The 14,563-nt window shown below is 44.5% G+C and overlaps 1 protein-coding gene and 1 long non-coding RNA gene across 2 annotated transcripts; both read right to left on the bottom strand.

The window, feature by feature from the left end:
* Positions 1 to 1,048: 1,048 nt before the first annotated feature.
* Positions 1,049 to 8,688, bottom strand: LOC111956235 (uncharacterized). Its single transcript, XR_002876226.2, has 3 exons — positions 8,627 to 8,688; positions 1,631 to 1,693; positions 1,049 to 1,466 (listed from the first exon to the last, which is right to left on the bottom strand). It is a non-coding gene; the product is annotated as an uncharacterized lncRNA (long non-coding RNA).
* A 2,378-nt stretch (positions 8,689 to 11,066) lies between these two features.
* Positions 11,067 to 13,764, bottom strand: gpr3 (G protein-coupled receptor 3). Its single transcript, XM_023976547.1, has 2 exons — positions 13,500 to 13,764; positions 11,067 to 12,532 (listed from the first exon to the last, which is right to left on the bottom strand). The coding sequence occupies exon 2, from the start codon at positions 12,512 to 12,514 to the stop codon at positions 11,513 to 11,515; it is 1,002 nt and encodes a 333-aa protein (XP_023832315.1). The 5' UTR covers positions 12,515 to 12,532; positions 13,500 to 13,764; the 3' UTR covers positions 11,067 to 11,512.
* Between the last annotated feature and the right edge of the window lie 799 nt (positions 13,765 to 14,563).

Genomic DNA, 14,563 nt, shown 5'->3' with positions numbered 1-14,563 from the left:
GGGAACACATTTAGCTTTTGATTACACAACCAGGGTTCGAATCGCTGACAGCGTCATGAAATCTCATTCTAACCAATAATGGGGCGTGTTCATTATAAATACATTGTGATTTTGTTTGCAGAGCATACAGGTTGGCAGTTTATCGCCAGTTCACCCTATGGGCACAGGGGAGAATTGGACGAGGTGTACGTTGTCTCATCCCTGCGTGTGCCGTTTCTTCCATAAGGCACGCAACCCAGAAACAAAGGCATTTACATAGGGTTTAAATAAAACCAGTTAACTTAGTCAATCTAGCCTGCTTTTTTTCAAGACCTAATGCCTGCAACTTATGTAAAAATAGTATTAGTTAGCTTGTCCACTATAACAACAGGTTCAAGCATAACCAGATAAATTTGCTTTGAAGATAAAACTACCTTCAACGTGCACTAAACCTGTGTCCCTGTGGCTATAGTGACTTCAACTAGCTTTGGCTGCCATCTATTGGAAAGGAATGGTAACTACACTGGGCAGCCAGTTGGCAGAGTCAAAGTAGACTTTAATAATGTATGCCATTTAGCAGACGCCTTTATCTAAAGCAAACTGGGTAGATGGTAGTGGAAATAGATCACAGAAACAGGATTGCAATGTTGATATCATGGATGGTCAGTCCTTGCATCTATAGCTCTGTCTATGAATTTGAGAGTAGCTACATTTCTCCAGACCCATCCCTCAGCTTTTTACTGAAAGAGGAACAGGGAGACACTTTGTTAATGCTTCTACTGCAGATTGCCACTTTAAGAAGTTAAAATGCAGATGAAATACACACAAAAATATGTTACTGATGCTATAAAATGTCCCATCACTCAGACAGTTAGTGAATACACAGCATCCAGCACAGCAAACAATCAATCAAATGTATTTTACAAAAGCCCTTTTTACATGAAAATAATAACCACAGTGGTTATATAGGGTGCAACAGTTCAGCACCTCAGGAGCAAATGGCTTTTCATAGCTGAGCATTCATAGGTTGAGAGAGAGAGTCGAAACAGCAGGACCGGGACAAGGTAGCAGGTCTGTTGAAACAGGTAAAAAAAATCAGTGTAAAAACAATTCCACTCTGATTCCCTTTGTGGATGGGTGTATCTTTGAATTCGCTGTTGAATGGCCTGCTCCTCTCCATTTTCAGAACACCATCCCGCTCCCCCAAAGTGATCGATAGTATATCTTGGTTCGCACTGTGATGATAGTGATTCTGAGCTCTCAGGTTCATACAGCGAGTTCTGGTCTTCACTGATCTCGCTCTCCGTCAGCTCCATCTGTGGCATATAGGGGCAGGACTCGGTTGTATACTGATGGTTGTGAGCGATGATTGTGAGCTGGGCCCCGAGCTCTTTAATGATGGTCCCGGTGGACCTCTTCTCCACCGCAGCACAGGAACACTCTGGCACCCAGGGGTCAGTTTGGCATGCTGTACTAACCGTTCCTTCCTGTTGATAGAAAACAATTAAGACATCTATTAGGCTATAGTTATATTCAAGAGTCACTGCATATACTGTAAATTGTCCATTTTATATCCAAAATGGCCTCAGGGATGACAGATGGTGTCTTGAAATAAACAATAGCCTTAGAAATAACATGGATTTGAATGTACCTCCTCTGCCTCCTGCACAGTCTCCTCCAGGATGAAAACCTTTTCATGGATGAAGATGTCATCCTGAAAACACATAGTTTGCAAGCCCGTGCCACACAAACTTTTTGTTAAGCCAACTGAACCCAAATATATCAGTTGGCATTAACAAGCTACCTGTCTTGTATGGTTTGTCCACACGCACACACACAGTCCAAATACAGGGAGACATTTATTTTTCAGCAAACATTCGCTATGTCAACTTCAGTCTAGCTAAATGAGGTGGAGCTAACAAAACATTACAAAATCAAATCTGTCAACAAAATGTATTACAGTACTTCACTATCTGAGGTGGAAGCTCGCTACAGTAACTACCTAATAACAGGAGTACACGGATAAACTATGTAGCAATTTTAGTTGCAGTTGAGTTGCTTGCTAACGTTATTTGCTGGGAGATGTTACACAAAACACTTCAGACGCAATTAGCTAGTTACCTAGAGTTGCAACAAAGTTGTCCAGTGTCTAATGCTAGCCAAGTCAACAACAGTCATGACCGCAGTCGCTTTTGCTTCGAATCAAATCAAAGTTTATTTGTCACGTGCACTGAATACAACAGGTGTTGTACCTTACAGTGAAATGCTTACTTACAGGCTCTAACCAATAGTGCAAAAAAGGTATTAGGTGAACAATAGGTAGGTAAAGAAATAAAACAACGGTAAAAAGACAGGCTATATACAGTAGCGAGGCTACAAAAGTAGCGAGGCTACATACAGACACCGGTTAGTCAGGCTGATTGAGGTAGTATGTACATGTAGATATGGTTAAAGTGACTATGCATATATGATGAACAGAGAGTAGCAGTAGCTTAAGAGGGGTTGGCGGGTGGTGGTGGGTGGGACACAATGCAGATAGCCCGGTTAACCAATGTGCGGGAGCACTGGTTGGTCGGCCCAATTGAGGTAGTATGTACATGAATGTATAGTTAAAGTGACTATGCATATATGATAAACAGAGAGTAGCAGCAGTGTAAAAAAAGGGGTGGGGTGGGCACACAATGCAAATAGTCCGGGTAGCCATTTGATTACCTGTTCAGGAGTCTTATGGCTTGGTAAAACTGTTGAGAAGTCCTAGACGCAAATAGTTCGGGTAGCCATTTGATTACCTGTTCAGGAGTCTTATGGCTTGGTAAAACTGTTGAGAAGTCCTAGACTTGGCACTCTGGTACCGCTTGCCATGCGGTAGTAGAGAGAAAAGTCTATGACTTGGGTGGCTGGGGTCTTTGACAATTTTTAGGGCCTTCCTCTGACACCACTTGGTGTAGAGGTCCTGGATGGCAGGCAGCTTAGCCCCAGTGATGTACAGGGCCGATAGCACTACCATCTGTAGTGTCAGAGGCCGAGCAGTTGCCGTACCAGGCAGTGATGCAACCAGTCAGGATGCTCTCGATGTTGCAGCTGTAGAACCTTTTTACATTTTCATTTTTTTAACCCCCTTTTTCTCCCCAATTTCATGGTATCCAATTGTTAGTAGTTACTGTCTTGTCTCATCGCTACTACTCCTGTACAGGCTCAGGAGAGACGAAGGTCGAGAGCCATGCGTCCTCCGAAACACAACCCAACCAAGCCGCACTGCTTCTTAACACAGCGCGCATCCAACCCGGAAGCCAGCCGCACCAATGTGTCGGAGGAAACACCGTACACCTAGCGACCTGGTCAGCGCACACTGCGCCCGGCCCGCCACAGGAGTCGCTAGTGAGCGATGAGACAAGGATATCCCTACCGGCCAAACCCTCCCTAACCCGGATGACGCTGGGCCAATTGTGCGTCGCCCCATGGACCTCCCGGTCGCGGCCGACTGCGACAGAGCCTGGGCTCGAACCCAGAGTCTCTGGTGGCACAGCTAGCACTGCGATGCAGTGCCTTAGACCACTACCCCACCCAGGAGGCGCTGTAGAACCTTTTGAGGATCTCAGGACCCATGACAAATCTTTTAACTTTCCTGAGGGGGAGTAGGCTTTGTTGTGCCCTCTTCACGACTGTCTTGGTGTGTTTGGACTAGAGGTCGACTGATTAATCGGGGCCGATTTCAAGTTTTCATAACAATTGGAAATCGGTATTTTTGTCGTCGGCAAACTTAATGATGGTGTTGGAGTCGTGCCTGGCCATGCAGTCGTCAGTCGTGGGTGAACAGGGAGTACAGGAGGGGACTGAGCACGTACCCCTGGGGAGCTCCAGTGTTGAGGATCAGCGTGGCAGATGTGTAGCTACCTACCCTCACCACCTGGGGGGCGGCCCGTCAGGAAGTCCAGGATCCAGTTGCAGAGGGAGGTGTTTAGTCCCAGGATCCTTAGCTTAGTGATGAGCTTTGAGGGTACTATGGTGTTGAACGCTGAGCTGTAGTCAATGAATAGCATTCTCACGTAAGTGTTCCTCTTGTCCAGGTGGGAAAGGGCAGTGTGGAGTGCAATAGAGATTGGATCATCTGTGGATCTGTTTGGGCGGTATGCAAATTGGAGTGGGTCTACGGTTTCTGGGATAATGGTGTTGATGTGAGCCATTACCAACCTTTCAAAGCACTTCATGGCTACAGACGTGAGTGCTACGGGTCTGTAGTCATTTAGGCAGGTTGCCTTTGTGTTCTTGGGCATAGGGACTATGGTGGTCTGCTTGAAACATGTTGGTATTACAGACTTAATCAGGGACATGATGAAAATGTTAGTGAAGACACCTGCCAGTTGGTCAGCACATGCCCGGAGCACACGTCCTGGTAATCCGTCTGGCCCCGCAGCCTTGTGTATGTTGACCTGTTTAAAGGCCTTACTCACGTCGGCTACGGAGAGCGTGATCACACAGTCATGTGGAACAGCTGATGCTCTCATGCATGCCTCAGTGTTGCTTGCCTCGAAGCGAGCATAGATGTCACGCCCTGACCTTAGTTATCTCTGTTTTCTTTATTATTTTGGTTAGGTCAGGGTGTGGCAAGGGTGGGTATGCTTGTTTTGTATTGTCTAGGGTTTTTGTAAGTCTAGGGGTTTAGTAGGTCTAGGTATTTGTATGTCTATGGTGGCCTGATTGTGGTTCCCAATCAGAGGCAGCTGTTTATCGTTGTCTCTGATTGGGGACCATTTTTAGGTTGCCATTTTCCCTTGGGTATTTGTGGGTTCTTAATCTATGTTTAGTTGCCTGTCTGCACTATCCATATTAGCTTCACGTTTTGTTTAGTGTTCATTCTTAATATAGAAGAATGTACGCATACCACGCTACGCCTTGGTCTCCTCCTTACGACGGCCGTGACTATAGAAGTGATTTAGCTCGTCTGGTAGGCTCGTGTCACTGGGCAGCTCGCGTCTGTGCTTCCTTTTGTAGTCTAGTAGTTTGCAAGCCCGTGCCACATAAAACGAGCGTCGGAGCCGGTGTAGTATGATTCAATCCTAAATCTGACTCCGAAGTCAGCGATGTTGATGATGGTTGGTAACCCCTACACCATAACCCTCAATTTAAAATAGAGGCGCAAACAGAGGGCTTCAATGTATGCCAATGACTACTTTCCATTCGGAAACTCCCGGTTGCCGCATCGAAAGTGCCCATCATCGCTAAGTCTGCCTCCACGAAGTGCTGTCTGCAGATCCTGCTAGCTGGAGCTGGCACGTCATTCCTCTTCAGGACATGGAACCACTTCTTCAAAAGTTGTGGGTCCTTGGACAGCCGATGGTAGCTTACCAAGGTTTTTTTTGGAGCCAATTCATACTGCCTGGTGCTGTACAGTTCATGTTTGAATTACTACTTGTTGTTGCCATCTTCGTTGTCTGCACCTAACCTCACTCTCTTCGATTCACTCTCTGCGCAAAAACTCAATACCACAGACAATTTGCTGATTTAAAATGGCGCTGACGATCAGAATACTAAATATAGAGATGTTTTTATGTTAAATGCACATGTTTAGTATTTGTGTATTCAATACATATCTTTGATTAGATTTACTTCCTATAGTGTTTACATTTCCCTTAAAAATGCCTATTTACTCTGTTCCATCTGACTGCACAATCCACTGTCATCAGCCCAGGCAGGGAAGTTCTAAACTTGATCTCCACTGTAAAAGGCATCTAGACATTATCTCACATTTCTTTTAGACTAACATTTCGTTTTCAACAGCGAAGATTTGTAAAACTTACTGTCCGTCTTTTCGATATTTGCAACATTATTTAAATATTCTAATTCGATCTCCAACTGTCCCGGCCATATAATGAACGTAGGGGTCGGGAGTCAGGACGAAAGAGAGAGGCAGGCAGCGGTTCTCAGCCAGTCGAAATTATGAATCAGCTGGCATCATTTTTATGGCTATATACAAAGAAATGTCAATTGAAAAAGGTAAAACGAAGCGCAGCTAGTTTGCAGTCTTTCAGCTTGAAGTTATTGTGTTAGCTGTGTTGTTGGCTAGCTCATTTGAACAACAGTGTCCTAACGAAAGAGCACATTTTCTATGCCAGGCGAAATTGTGCCCCATTGGCACATTGTTATGGATGTATCCAAATAAATTTCACTAGAAAACAGCTTAAACAAATGCAGCTATTGTTGTTATTCTGTCTGCACTGTTTGACGTAACGGTAAGTTAGCCGTAGTTGGCTAGCTAGCAAGCAAGGGATAAGAACGTTGCCAACCAGTACGGTAATGGAACATTTAAAACAAACGACTACCCATAGATACAGAACAAAAAGACTGAACGACAGGATCGCGTCTCTGGCAACTGAACAAATAGAACGAAAACCAACCGGCTTGGGTAGCAACCCTAGATTTGTTTCGGGACTATATCTTGTGGAAGGATGAAATAGTATGAATAAATGACATCCAATTTTGGACTTTGATTCTTGAAGAATATAACTTATAAATGCCTCATTATCTTAGTTAAAATGTCACACTCCACGAGAACCCAAAATATAAGCTTGTTTTACTCCAATGTCTGTAAACATTGTAAATGTAAACTAACACTGTATAGCCTCAAAACATGGTTAAAACAATAATGTTGATATCATGGATGGTCAGTCCTTGCATCCATAGCTCTGTCTATTAATTTGAGAGTGGTTACATTTCTCCAGGCCCATCCCTTAGCTTTTTACCAAAACAGAGGCAGGCGTCCGTTTTGTTATTGTTTCATCTGTGGATTTGCCTTTTAAACAGTTGCATATTATCAAGATATCAAAGTTTCACCAACAAAAAGGTAAACAATAGGCCTATAGCAAATGCAGCATATGGCATTTATTTTTCACATGTAAATAGCACTTTTCAGTAGTGCTCAAAACATGCCATTCCATGAGCGCAGCATTTATTAATGAGCCCAATCAGTCCTCCATGACGACAAAATCATAAACGGAGTAGGGCTGGCTAATAAATCCTTAGATTTGAGGTCATGCTCAGGTAGAACAATTTGGCTCATCTATACGTCCATATTTCCAAGTCCTATTCTTGAAGATCAAGGGCTATAACATTTAATGGAATGACTGGAATTCTGATAGACTTTGGTTTTTAATGTAAAGATATAATTTAATCGTATTATTATATGTAGTAGAAAGTGATAGGTTAGAAGAAGCCTACATAAACAACCCATGAAGTAAAATTTAACCTCCATATGTGGCCAGCTATGTAAACTTTAACATTGATTTATCCTGCAATAGATGTAGTTAAATTGGTAACATACATTTTTGTCTTCTAATGCCTCTTAAGGGGAAAGTAATCTAAAAGTAACTGAATGTAATCAGATTACCTTACCGAGTTTGGGAAATCCAAAAGTTACGTTACTGATTACAATTTTGGACAGGTAACTAGTAACTGTAATGAATTACATTTAGAAAGTAACCTACCCAACCATGTATAAAAGTGATAATGCCCTTGAAGCCAGTGTTTGAAGGATATATTGGCATGGTTTGCCGGCCCTCGACGACAACACCCTGGCAAATATATCCTCCAAACACGGCTTCTCGGCATTATCACTTATTTATACTTCAAATGGAGCAAACTTTGTTAATAACATGTATTAAATCATATTAAATAATGTCATAAGTTGATTCACCCATATAAGTATACCTGGACTAGAGGTCGACCGATTATGATTTTTCAACACCAATACCGATTATTGGAGGACCAAAAAAGTCGAGGCCGATTTAAAAAAATATATATATTTGTAATAATGACAATTACAACAATACTGAATGAACACTTATTTTAACTTAATATCAATAAAATCAATTTAGCCTCAAATAAATAATGAAACATGTTCAATTTGGTTTAAATAATGCAAAAACAAAGTGTTGGAGAAGTAAAAGTGCAATGTGCTATGTAAGAAAGCTAACGTTTAAGTTCCTTGCTCAGAACATGAGAACATATGAAAGCTGGTGGTTCCTTTTAACATGAGTCTTCAATATTCTCAGGTAAGAAGTTTTAGGTTGTAGTTATTATAGGACTATTTCCCTCTACCATTTGTATTTCATTAACCTTTGACTATTGGATGTTCTTATAGGCACTTTAGTATTGCCAGTGTAACAGTATAGCTTCCGTCCCTCTCCTCGCTCCTCCCTGGGCTCGAACCAGCAACACAACGACAACAGCCACCATCGAAGCAGCGTTACCCATGCAGAGCAAGGGGACCAACTACTAGAAGGCTCAGAGCGAGTGACGTTTGAAACACTATTAGCGCGCACTAACTAGCTAGCCATTTCACTTCGGTTACACCAGCCTCATCTCGGGAGTTGATAGGCTTGAAGTCATAAACAGCGCAATGCTTGACGCACAACGAAGAGTTGCTGGCAAAACGCACGAAAATGCTGTTTGAATGAATGTTTACGTGCCTGCTTCTGCCTACCACCGCTCATTTAGATACTTAGATACTTGTATGCTCAGTCAGATTATATGCAACGCAGGACACGCTAGATAATATCTAGTAATATCATCAACCATGTGTAGTTAACTAGTGATTATGATTGATTGATTGTTTTTTACAAGATAAGTTTAATGCTAGCTAGCAACTTACCTTGGCTTACTGCATTCGCGTAACAGGCAGTCTCCTTGTGGAGTGCAACCAGAGAGAGCCAGGTCGTTATTGCGTTGGACTAGTTAACTGTAAGGTTGCAAGATTGGACCCCCGAGCTGACAAGGTGAAAATCTATCGTTCTGCCGTCATTGAAAATAAGAATGTGTTCTTAACTGACTTGCCTAGTTAAATAAAGATTAAATAAAGGTGTACAAAAATATATTTAAAAAATAGGCAAAATCGGTGTCCAAAAATACCGATTTCCGATTGTTATGAAAACTTGAAATCGGCCCTAATTAATCGGCCATTCCGATTAATCGGTCGACCTCTAACCTGGACGCACAAACATTGTTTTCTTTGTTTGGGCTAATGGCTAGGCTAATGTGGATTCTAGGATACCTGTCACATAGCAGTGGTAATGGCATGCAATTCACACCTCCCACGTAAATGTAGATAATTAGCATAACTCTTGGTACTTCACTCTTTTTTTCCACAAAAAAATCCTTTGGTCATTGAGCAGCGTTGCTGCATGAGCTCGGCGGTTGAGACCAAGGGCTCAAGGTTCCAGTCTGGAAGCACGCTTTTGACTGCACCTACAGTATTGCTTCGGTACTGCAGTTTAACTGAATCATGGCCCAAAAAGACAATTCCAATAGAGACGATTCCCACAGAAGTCAAATTCCAAAATTATTGTCACCAAGGCTGTTTTTTGTCATCACTCACAGCTGAAGATATTAGCATTTTATATTCATGCTCTAAGATTATGCCCACAGCTGGGTCTTGTCTACTTAGTTCATTGAACTTTCATTGAACCAGAATAGTTTTTTTGAGTGGGGTGTCTCGCTTTCTCTTCTGTTTCTGGATACCTTTCTTGGTCTATGAACTCGGCGTGAACCAGTAGAGTTCGCCCATTGGTTGTTGCATCGCCTCTCCTTAATTGAGGAACGCGCCTTATGTGTGTACGGGCGTGTGTGTTCTGACACTTCACAAAGAACATCATGAATATTCACACTGGGTTATAAATATTTAAATCCTCCATTCGGGACACCCAAACCCTCTTTTTGGCTCAGAAAAATAACTTCACGTGTGGTGTGTGTGTTTAAGGATAGCCACTTTCTCACCACTTTATTTCCCTTAAACCTTTGGTGGGATATGCACATTGGCAAACAGATGTTGAACCTTTGCTAAAGCCACTTCTCTCACAGCCTTTAGCTTCATGACCACAGGCAGAGGGGAAATGTCAATCATATCAAGCCTGATTGAATACTCATTGGGAGTATTCAATCATTGGGAGGCCGGAGGGAGGTGCTGGAGGTCAGAGGGAGGGGTTCGGATAGTGTTGTTGTGAGGGAGGCCGGAGGGAGGTGCTGGAGGCCAGAGGGAGGGGTTCAGATAGTGTTGTTCTGAGGGAGGCCGGAGGGAAGTGCTCATATTGGAAGTGGATTGCTATTTTCACCCGTAAGTGGAGCAGGCCTTTGCTGACAAGTTGCTGAAATACCAGGTTATCAGTGCAAACTTGTAGTGCTGATATTTGGGAGTCTTGGACATGTACATAGGCTGACAGTGGCCTTCAGATTGCAGGCCTGCATAGGAAAAAGGCAAAGCAGCTAGCGAGGTACTGCTCTGTGTCAGGTGTCATGGGTAGCCTTACTGTATGGAGAAGAAGTTTCTTTCTGTGTCCATACTGTATATCAGTGGAGGCTGCTGAGGGGAGGACGGCTCATAATAATGGCTGGAACGGCGAATGAAATGGCATTAAAAACATGGAAACCATGTTTGATGTATTTGATACCATTCTACTTATTCTGCTCCAGCCGTTACCACGAGCCCAGTTAAGGTGCCACCAACCTATTGTGTTGTATATCCATGACCTATGAAATGTTTGAATCCTTCTCAACTGTAATGTGATTTGTGGATTCATATAAAATATTTAAAACGTTTGTGTAGGTCAATGGCTTCTCCCACAGGTCCACATTTTTCAGGTTTACAGTCTGAAAAATAAAAAGATGAGTGGAGCTGTATTGGACACCCTTCAGAAACCGACCACCATCATCACTTGCCAGTCCCTGCCCACTGGGCACACATTGGTTGAACCAACGTTATGTCCACGTCATTTCAATGAAATTACATCGAACCAACGTGGAATAGATGTTTAATTGACGTCTGTCCCAGTGGTTGAAATGGAACCCACAGGGGAAAGAAACAGGGTGACACAGAAACCCAGAAAGTCCAGGCAGAAATGACTGGGAGCGGCCTCAACTGGTGTGACCTGGGAAAACTGGCTCCAAACCGAGATGCAGGACAATTGTCAACAGGCTTAAGTCAAGTACGTCTGTGTGTGTGTGTGCGCATGCATGCGTGCGAGTAGAAAGAAGGAGACTCCACTTCACTTTTAGTGCAAAATAAAGTAGTTTTTATTTAGGAAGTAGAAAAAGACAACATTCATACATTTTATTTAAAAAAAACATTGGCAAACTCAAACCTTTTCAGAGATAGTTGACGTACCTTTTACAGTATTAGTGCAAACCCTCTATAAGAGTTTAAGAGTCCTTCAAGTTACTCTGCATTTGACCTTTGGATCACCGACAGCAGCATAGTATAGTCCCACCAAGGACCCAGATGAATTACGATAGTTGCACCTCTGTGATTGCATCAAGAGTGGATTGTCTTCATGTTAGTTGAGGATGAGGCACATGTTGAGATGATACAGTACATCAGGTCTCACAGCCAATGACAGAGATTATTCCAGCTGACTCCAAGATGGCTGCCTTCTGGAACAGTACATTCTGATTGCTTATCTGAAGTGCAAGTGATGATGATGATGTGCAATTTGTATGCGTTACAGTTATATGGGACAGTATGTGTGTGTCTGTGTGTGTCTCCATCCTACACGTCAACAGGCCTGTGTGTGTTGTGTGTGTGTCTGTGAGGACAGCAGGCGTGCAGCAGCACCTTGCGTATGTCTCTGTTCCTCAGGCTATACAGCAGAGGGTTGAGCAGAGAGTTCCCTGCCGCCGGCACTAACGTAGCGTACGTATACAGGGGCGAGCTAGATGCATCGCCCAGCAAACCGTAAAGGGCGAAGGGCGTCCAGCAGCTGACGAACACTCCGAGGACTAACAACAGCCGAGAGAGGCCCTTCCCCTGGCCCCCGTGCTTGCTCTTGTACGATTGGTCATCAGGCAGGAAGTGCCTCTGCGTGGCGATGGCGTGAGCGTGCCGCCTAGCGACGCGGCAGATCCCGGTGTATAGCTGCAGCGTTACCATGACGACCAGCAGGAAGCCGCCACAAAGCAACGACAGGTACGTCCGGGTCAGGGGTCGCGCCACGGAACAGGATGTGATGTCATTGAGGCAGTGCCACCCCAGCATCGGGCCCGAGCCGATCAGACATGACCCCAGCCAGACGAGTGCCAGCAGACCAGCGGCGCATCGACGCGAGTGGCGGGAGCCGTAGGTCAGGGCGTGGCTTAGCGACAGGTAACGGTCCAGCGCCACGCCCATCAGGCTGAGGAGGGAGGCGGTCAGTGATGTTGCCAGAAGCCCTGATGTCATCAGATCTGACCAATCCGTGGGCTCCACACAGAACAGGAAGAGGAAGTGCAGGATCAAGGCCACGCCTGCAAGCAGGTCGGCCAATGCCAGGCTGGCGAGGAGCAGGAAGACAGGGGCACGGAGAGAAGGCGTGGCCAAGATGGCCGCCACTACAATGGTGTTCTCGGACACAATAAGGGTTCCGGAGACGCACAGTACCACTCCCCATAGGCTGAGAGGAGAGGCCTCAGGAATGGTTGTGGGATCTGATTGGTCCAGCTGGGAAAGGGGCGAAGTCATCCCTGAACCTGAAGACTCCTCGAACCAGATGTCCGAGTCATTCTGGGTCATCATGGGTCACACACACGACACCTGAGAGAGAGCGAGAGAGAGAGAAGACAGAGATGTTAACAAACAATGTCACGGAACTAATAGTAGCAAGTCTCCCTCTGTTCCTGCATGTGGTTTGTTATTGTTACTTAACAACAGCAGACAGACACCCTGCACTGGGGCTGCATCTAGTCTACAGTGGCTTCCTCTCCTCGTCTCTTCTCCTGCATCTCAATAGTTTACAGTAGCTTCCTCTCCTCGTCTCCTCTCCTGCATCTCAATAGTTTACAGTGCTTCCTCTCCTCGTCTCCTCTCCTGCATCTCAATAGTCTACAGTGGCTTCCTTTCCACATCTTCTATCCTGCATCTCAATAGTCTACAGTGGCTTCCTTTCCTCGTCTCCTGTGCTGCATCTAGATATTCTACAGTGGCTTCCTCTCCACTTCTCCTGCATCTCAATAGTCTACAGTGGCTTCCTCTCTTGGGTCTTAGGCCACTTCGGCATCTGCCAAAAGGTCTGGGCATTTATGGCACAGGAGGTAGTGCACTTGAACCACAGTGATACTGGTTCATCTCAAAGGAGAGACTTTGCATGCTCCTCACATTACTATGGGACCATTCCATTTCATTGCCTGATATCTACTCTTCTCTCTCCAAAGTGTGCACTTGTTCACTCCCCTCAAGCAATGTAAGAGATATGTGATGAAGAAGCCCTGTCTAGCCTATATGTATGTCTAGCCAATGCTTTTAAATATACAAGGGGGAGTGAACGAGTACACACTCCAGGGAGAAAGTGGAGAAGACAGAATTGGAATGCAGTCCTTCTGGTGTCTCCTCTCCACTCTTCTCCTATTGTGCCGTGTGGAGTGTTGTGTAACAGTTGCCCACTAGCTTGGAAAACCATGTCCTCATGCTTTATCTCTGATATAAATTGGGGTTTACATACACATGACATACACTGCCCCCACACACAGACTGACATACAGACAGACACTACAGAAGATCTTACCTTCTAACAAGACCTTGATCACGATTCTTTCAAATCAGCTCTGTTGACAAAGAATCCAGGAGACTGTGATGCTGTCTGTGTCCAGCTTGTCTCGTGGTATATGATGGTTGGTAATATCTCAGTAAGGCTTGTCTGTCCCCATCAGAGTAATAACATATCCTCCTTGCGATTAGATTAGGTCTCCGTTTCTCCGGTGGTGAACACCGGAATGACTGGATGGATCTCCTGCGCGAATGTTCCTTCACTAGGGAAGGTCTGACTGACGTCAGTTGTGGCAGGCTTTAGCCAATGAGGCGCTCGGAGAGACGGGAGTGTGGGGTGGGATGGGGGGCTCCTGTAGAGTAATTTCATTCAGAAAAATGCGGCAGCTTCCCGCCCCTCCCACTGCGGCTTGACTCGCGCGCAACTTTTCCTTAAAAATGTCGGACAGGCGCTTCCGAAACACTCGCACGCACGTACGCGCACACACACAAACACACACACCGCAGTAGAGGTTCTTGTAAGTGTAAATGGTTGAGAGCGAGAAAAGGGCGTATGGGGGGGGGGGCTCGCAGCGTAGGGGGGCTCGCACCTAGAGGAGCTGTCCAAGGTTCTGAAACGTAGTTGTATGCTAGAATTTGCTTGCATAATCGATTGTTGTCATTTATTTTTTGGCGGTATTGAATAAGACTATAAGAAAATATTTGAGGTCATATGTCTAATTCTCTGCAGAATTAAAAAAGTTAACAAAAACGTGTACGTCATTCAATAAGCAAGAGCAAAATAGGATCTAAGTGCATGAATAGCCTACATGCAGTGTCCTAAGGTGAGTCACTGGCTAAGCACCCTTTGTCTCGGATGAATCATACATGATCATTTCGTGACCTAAATGCGCAAGACATAGTTCTGAGATATTGAGCATCAAAGTTTTCACATCCCAGAATTCAAAACTGTTTTGTAGTGTTTTGTTTTTTCTTAAAGGTACCTAAAGTGCAGAGTATCAATATCTTGTAACATTTGTAATCCGTTTTTTTAGGGGGATGCAATCGCAGATAGATTCTGGCTCCGAAATGTCAGTCTGGGTT

This window comes from Salvelinus sp. IW2-2015, linkage group LG31, assembly GCF_002910315.2.
Source record: "Salvelinus sp. IW2-2015 linkage group LG31, ASM291031v2, whole genome shotgun sequence".
Lineage (NCBI taxonomy): Eukaryota > Metazoa > Chordata > Actinopteri > Salmoniformes > Salmonidae > Salvelinus > Salvelinus sp. IW2-2015.
The sequence above is the reverse complement of the archived record's forward strand: the minus strand, read 5'-3'. Positions and strand labels throughout refer to the sequence as shown.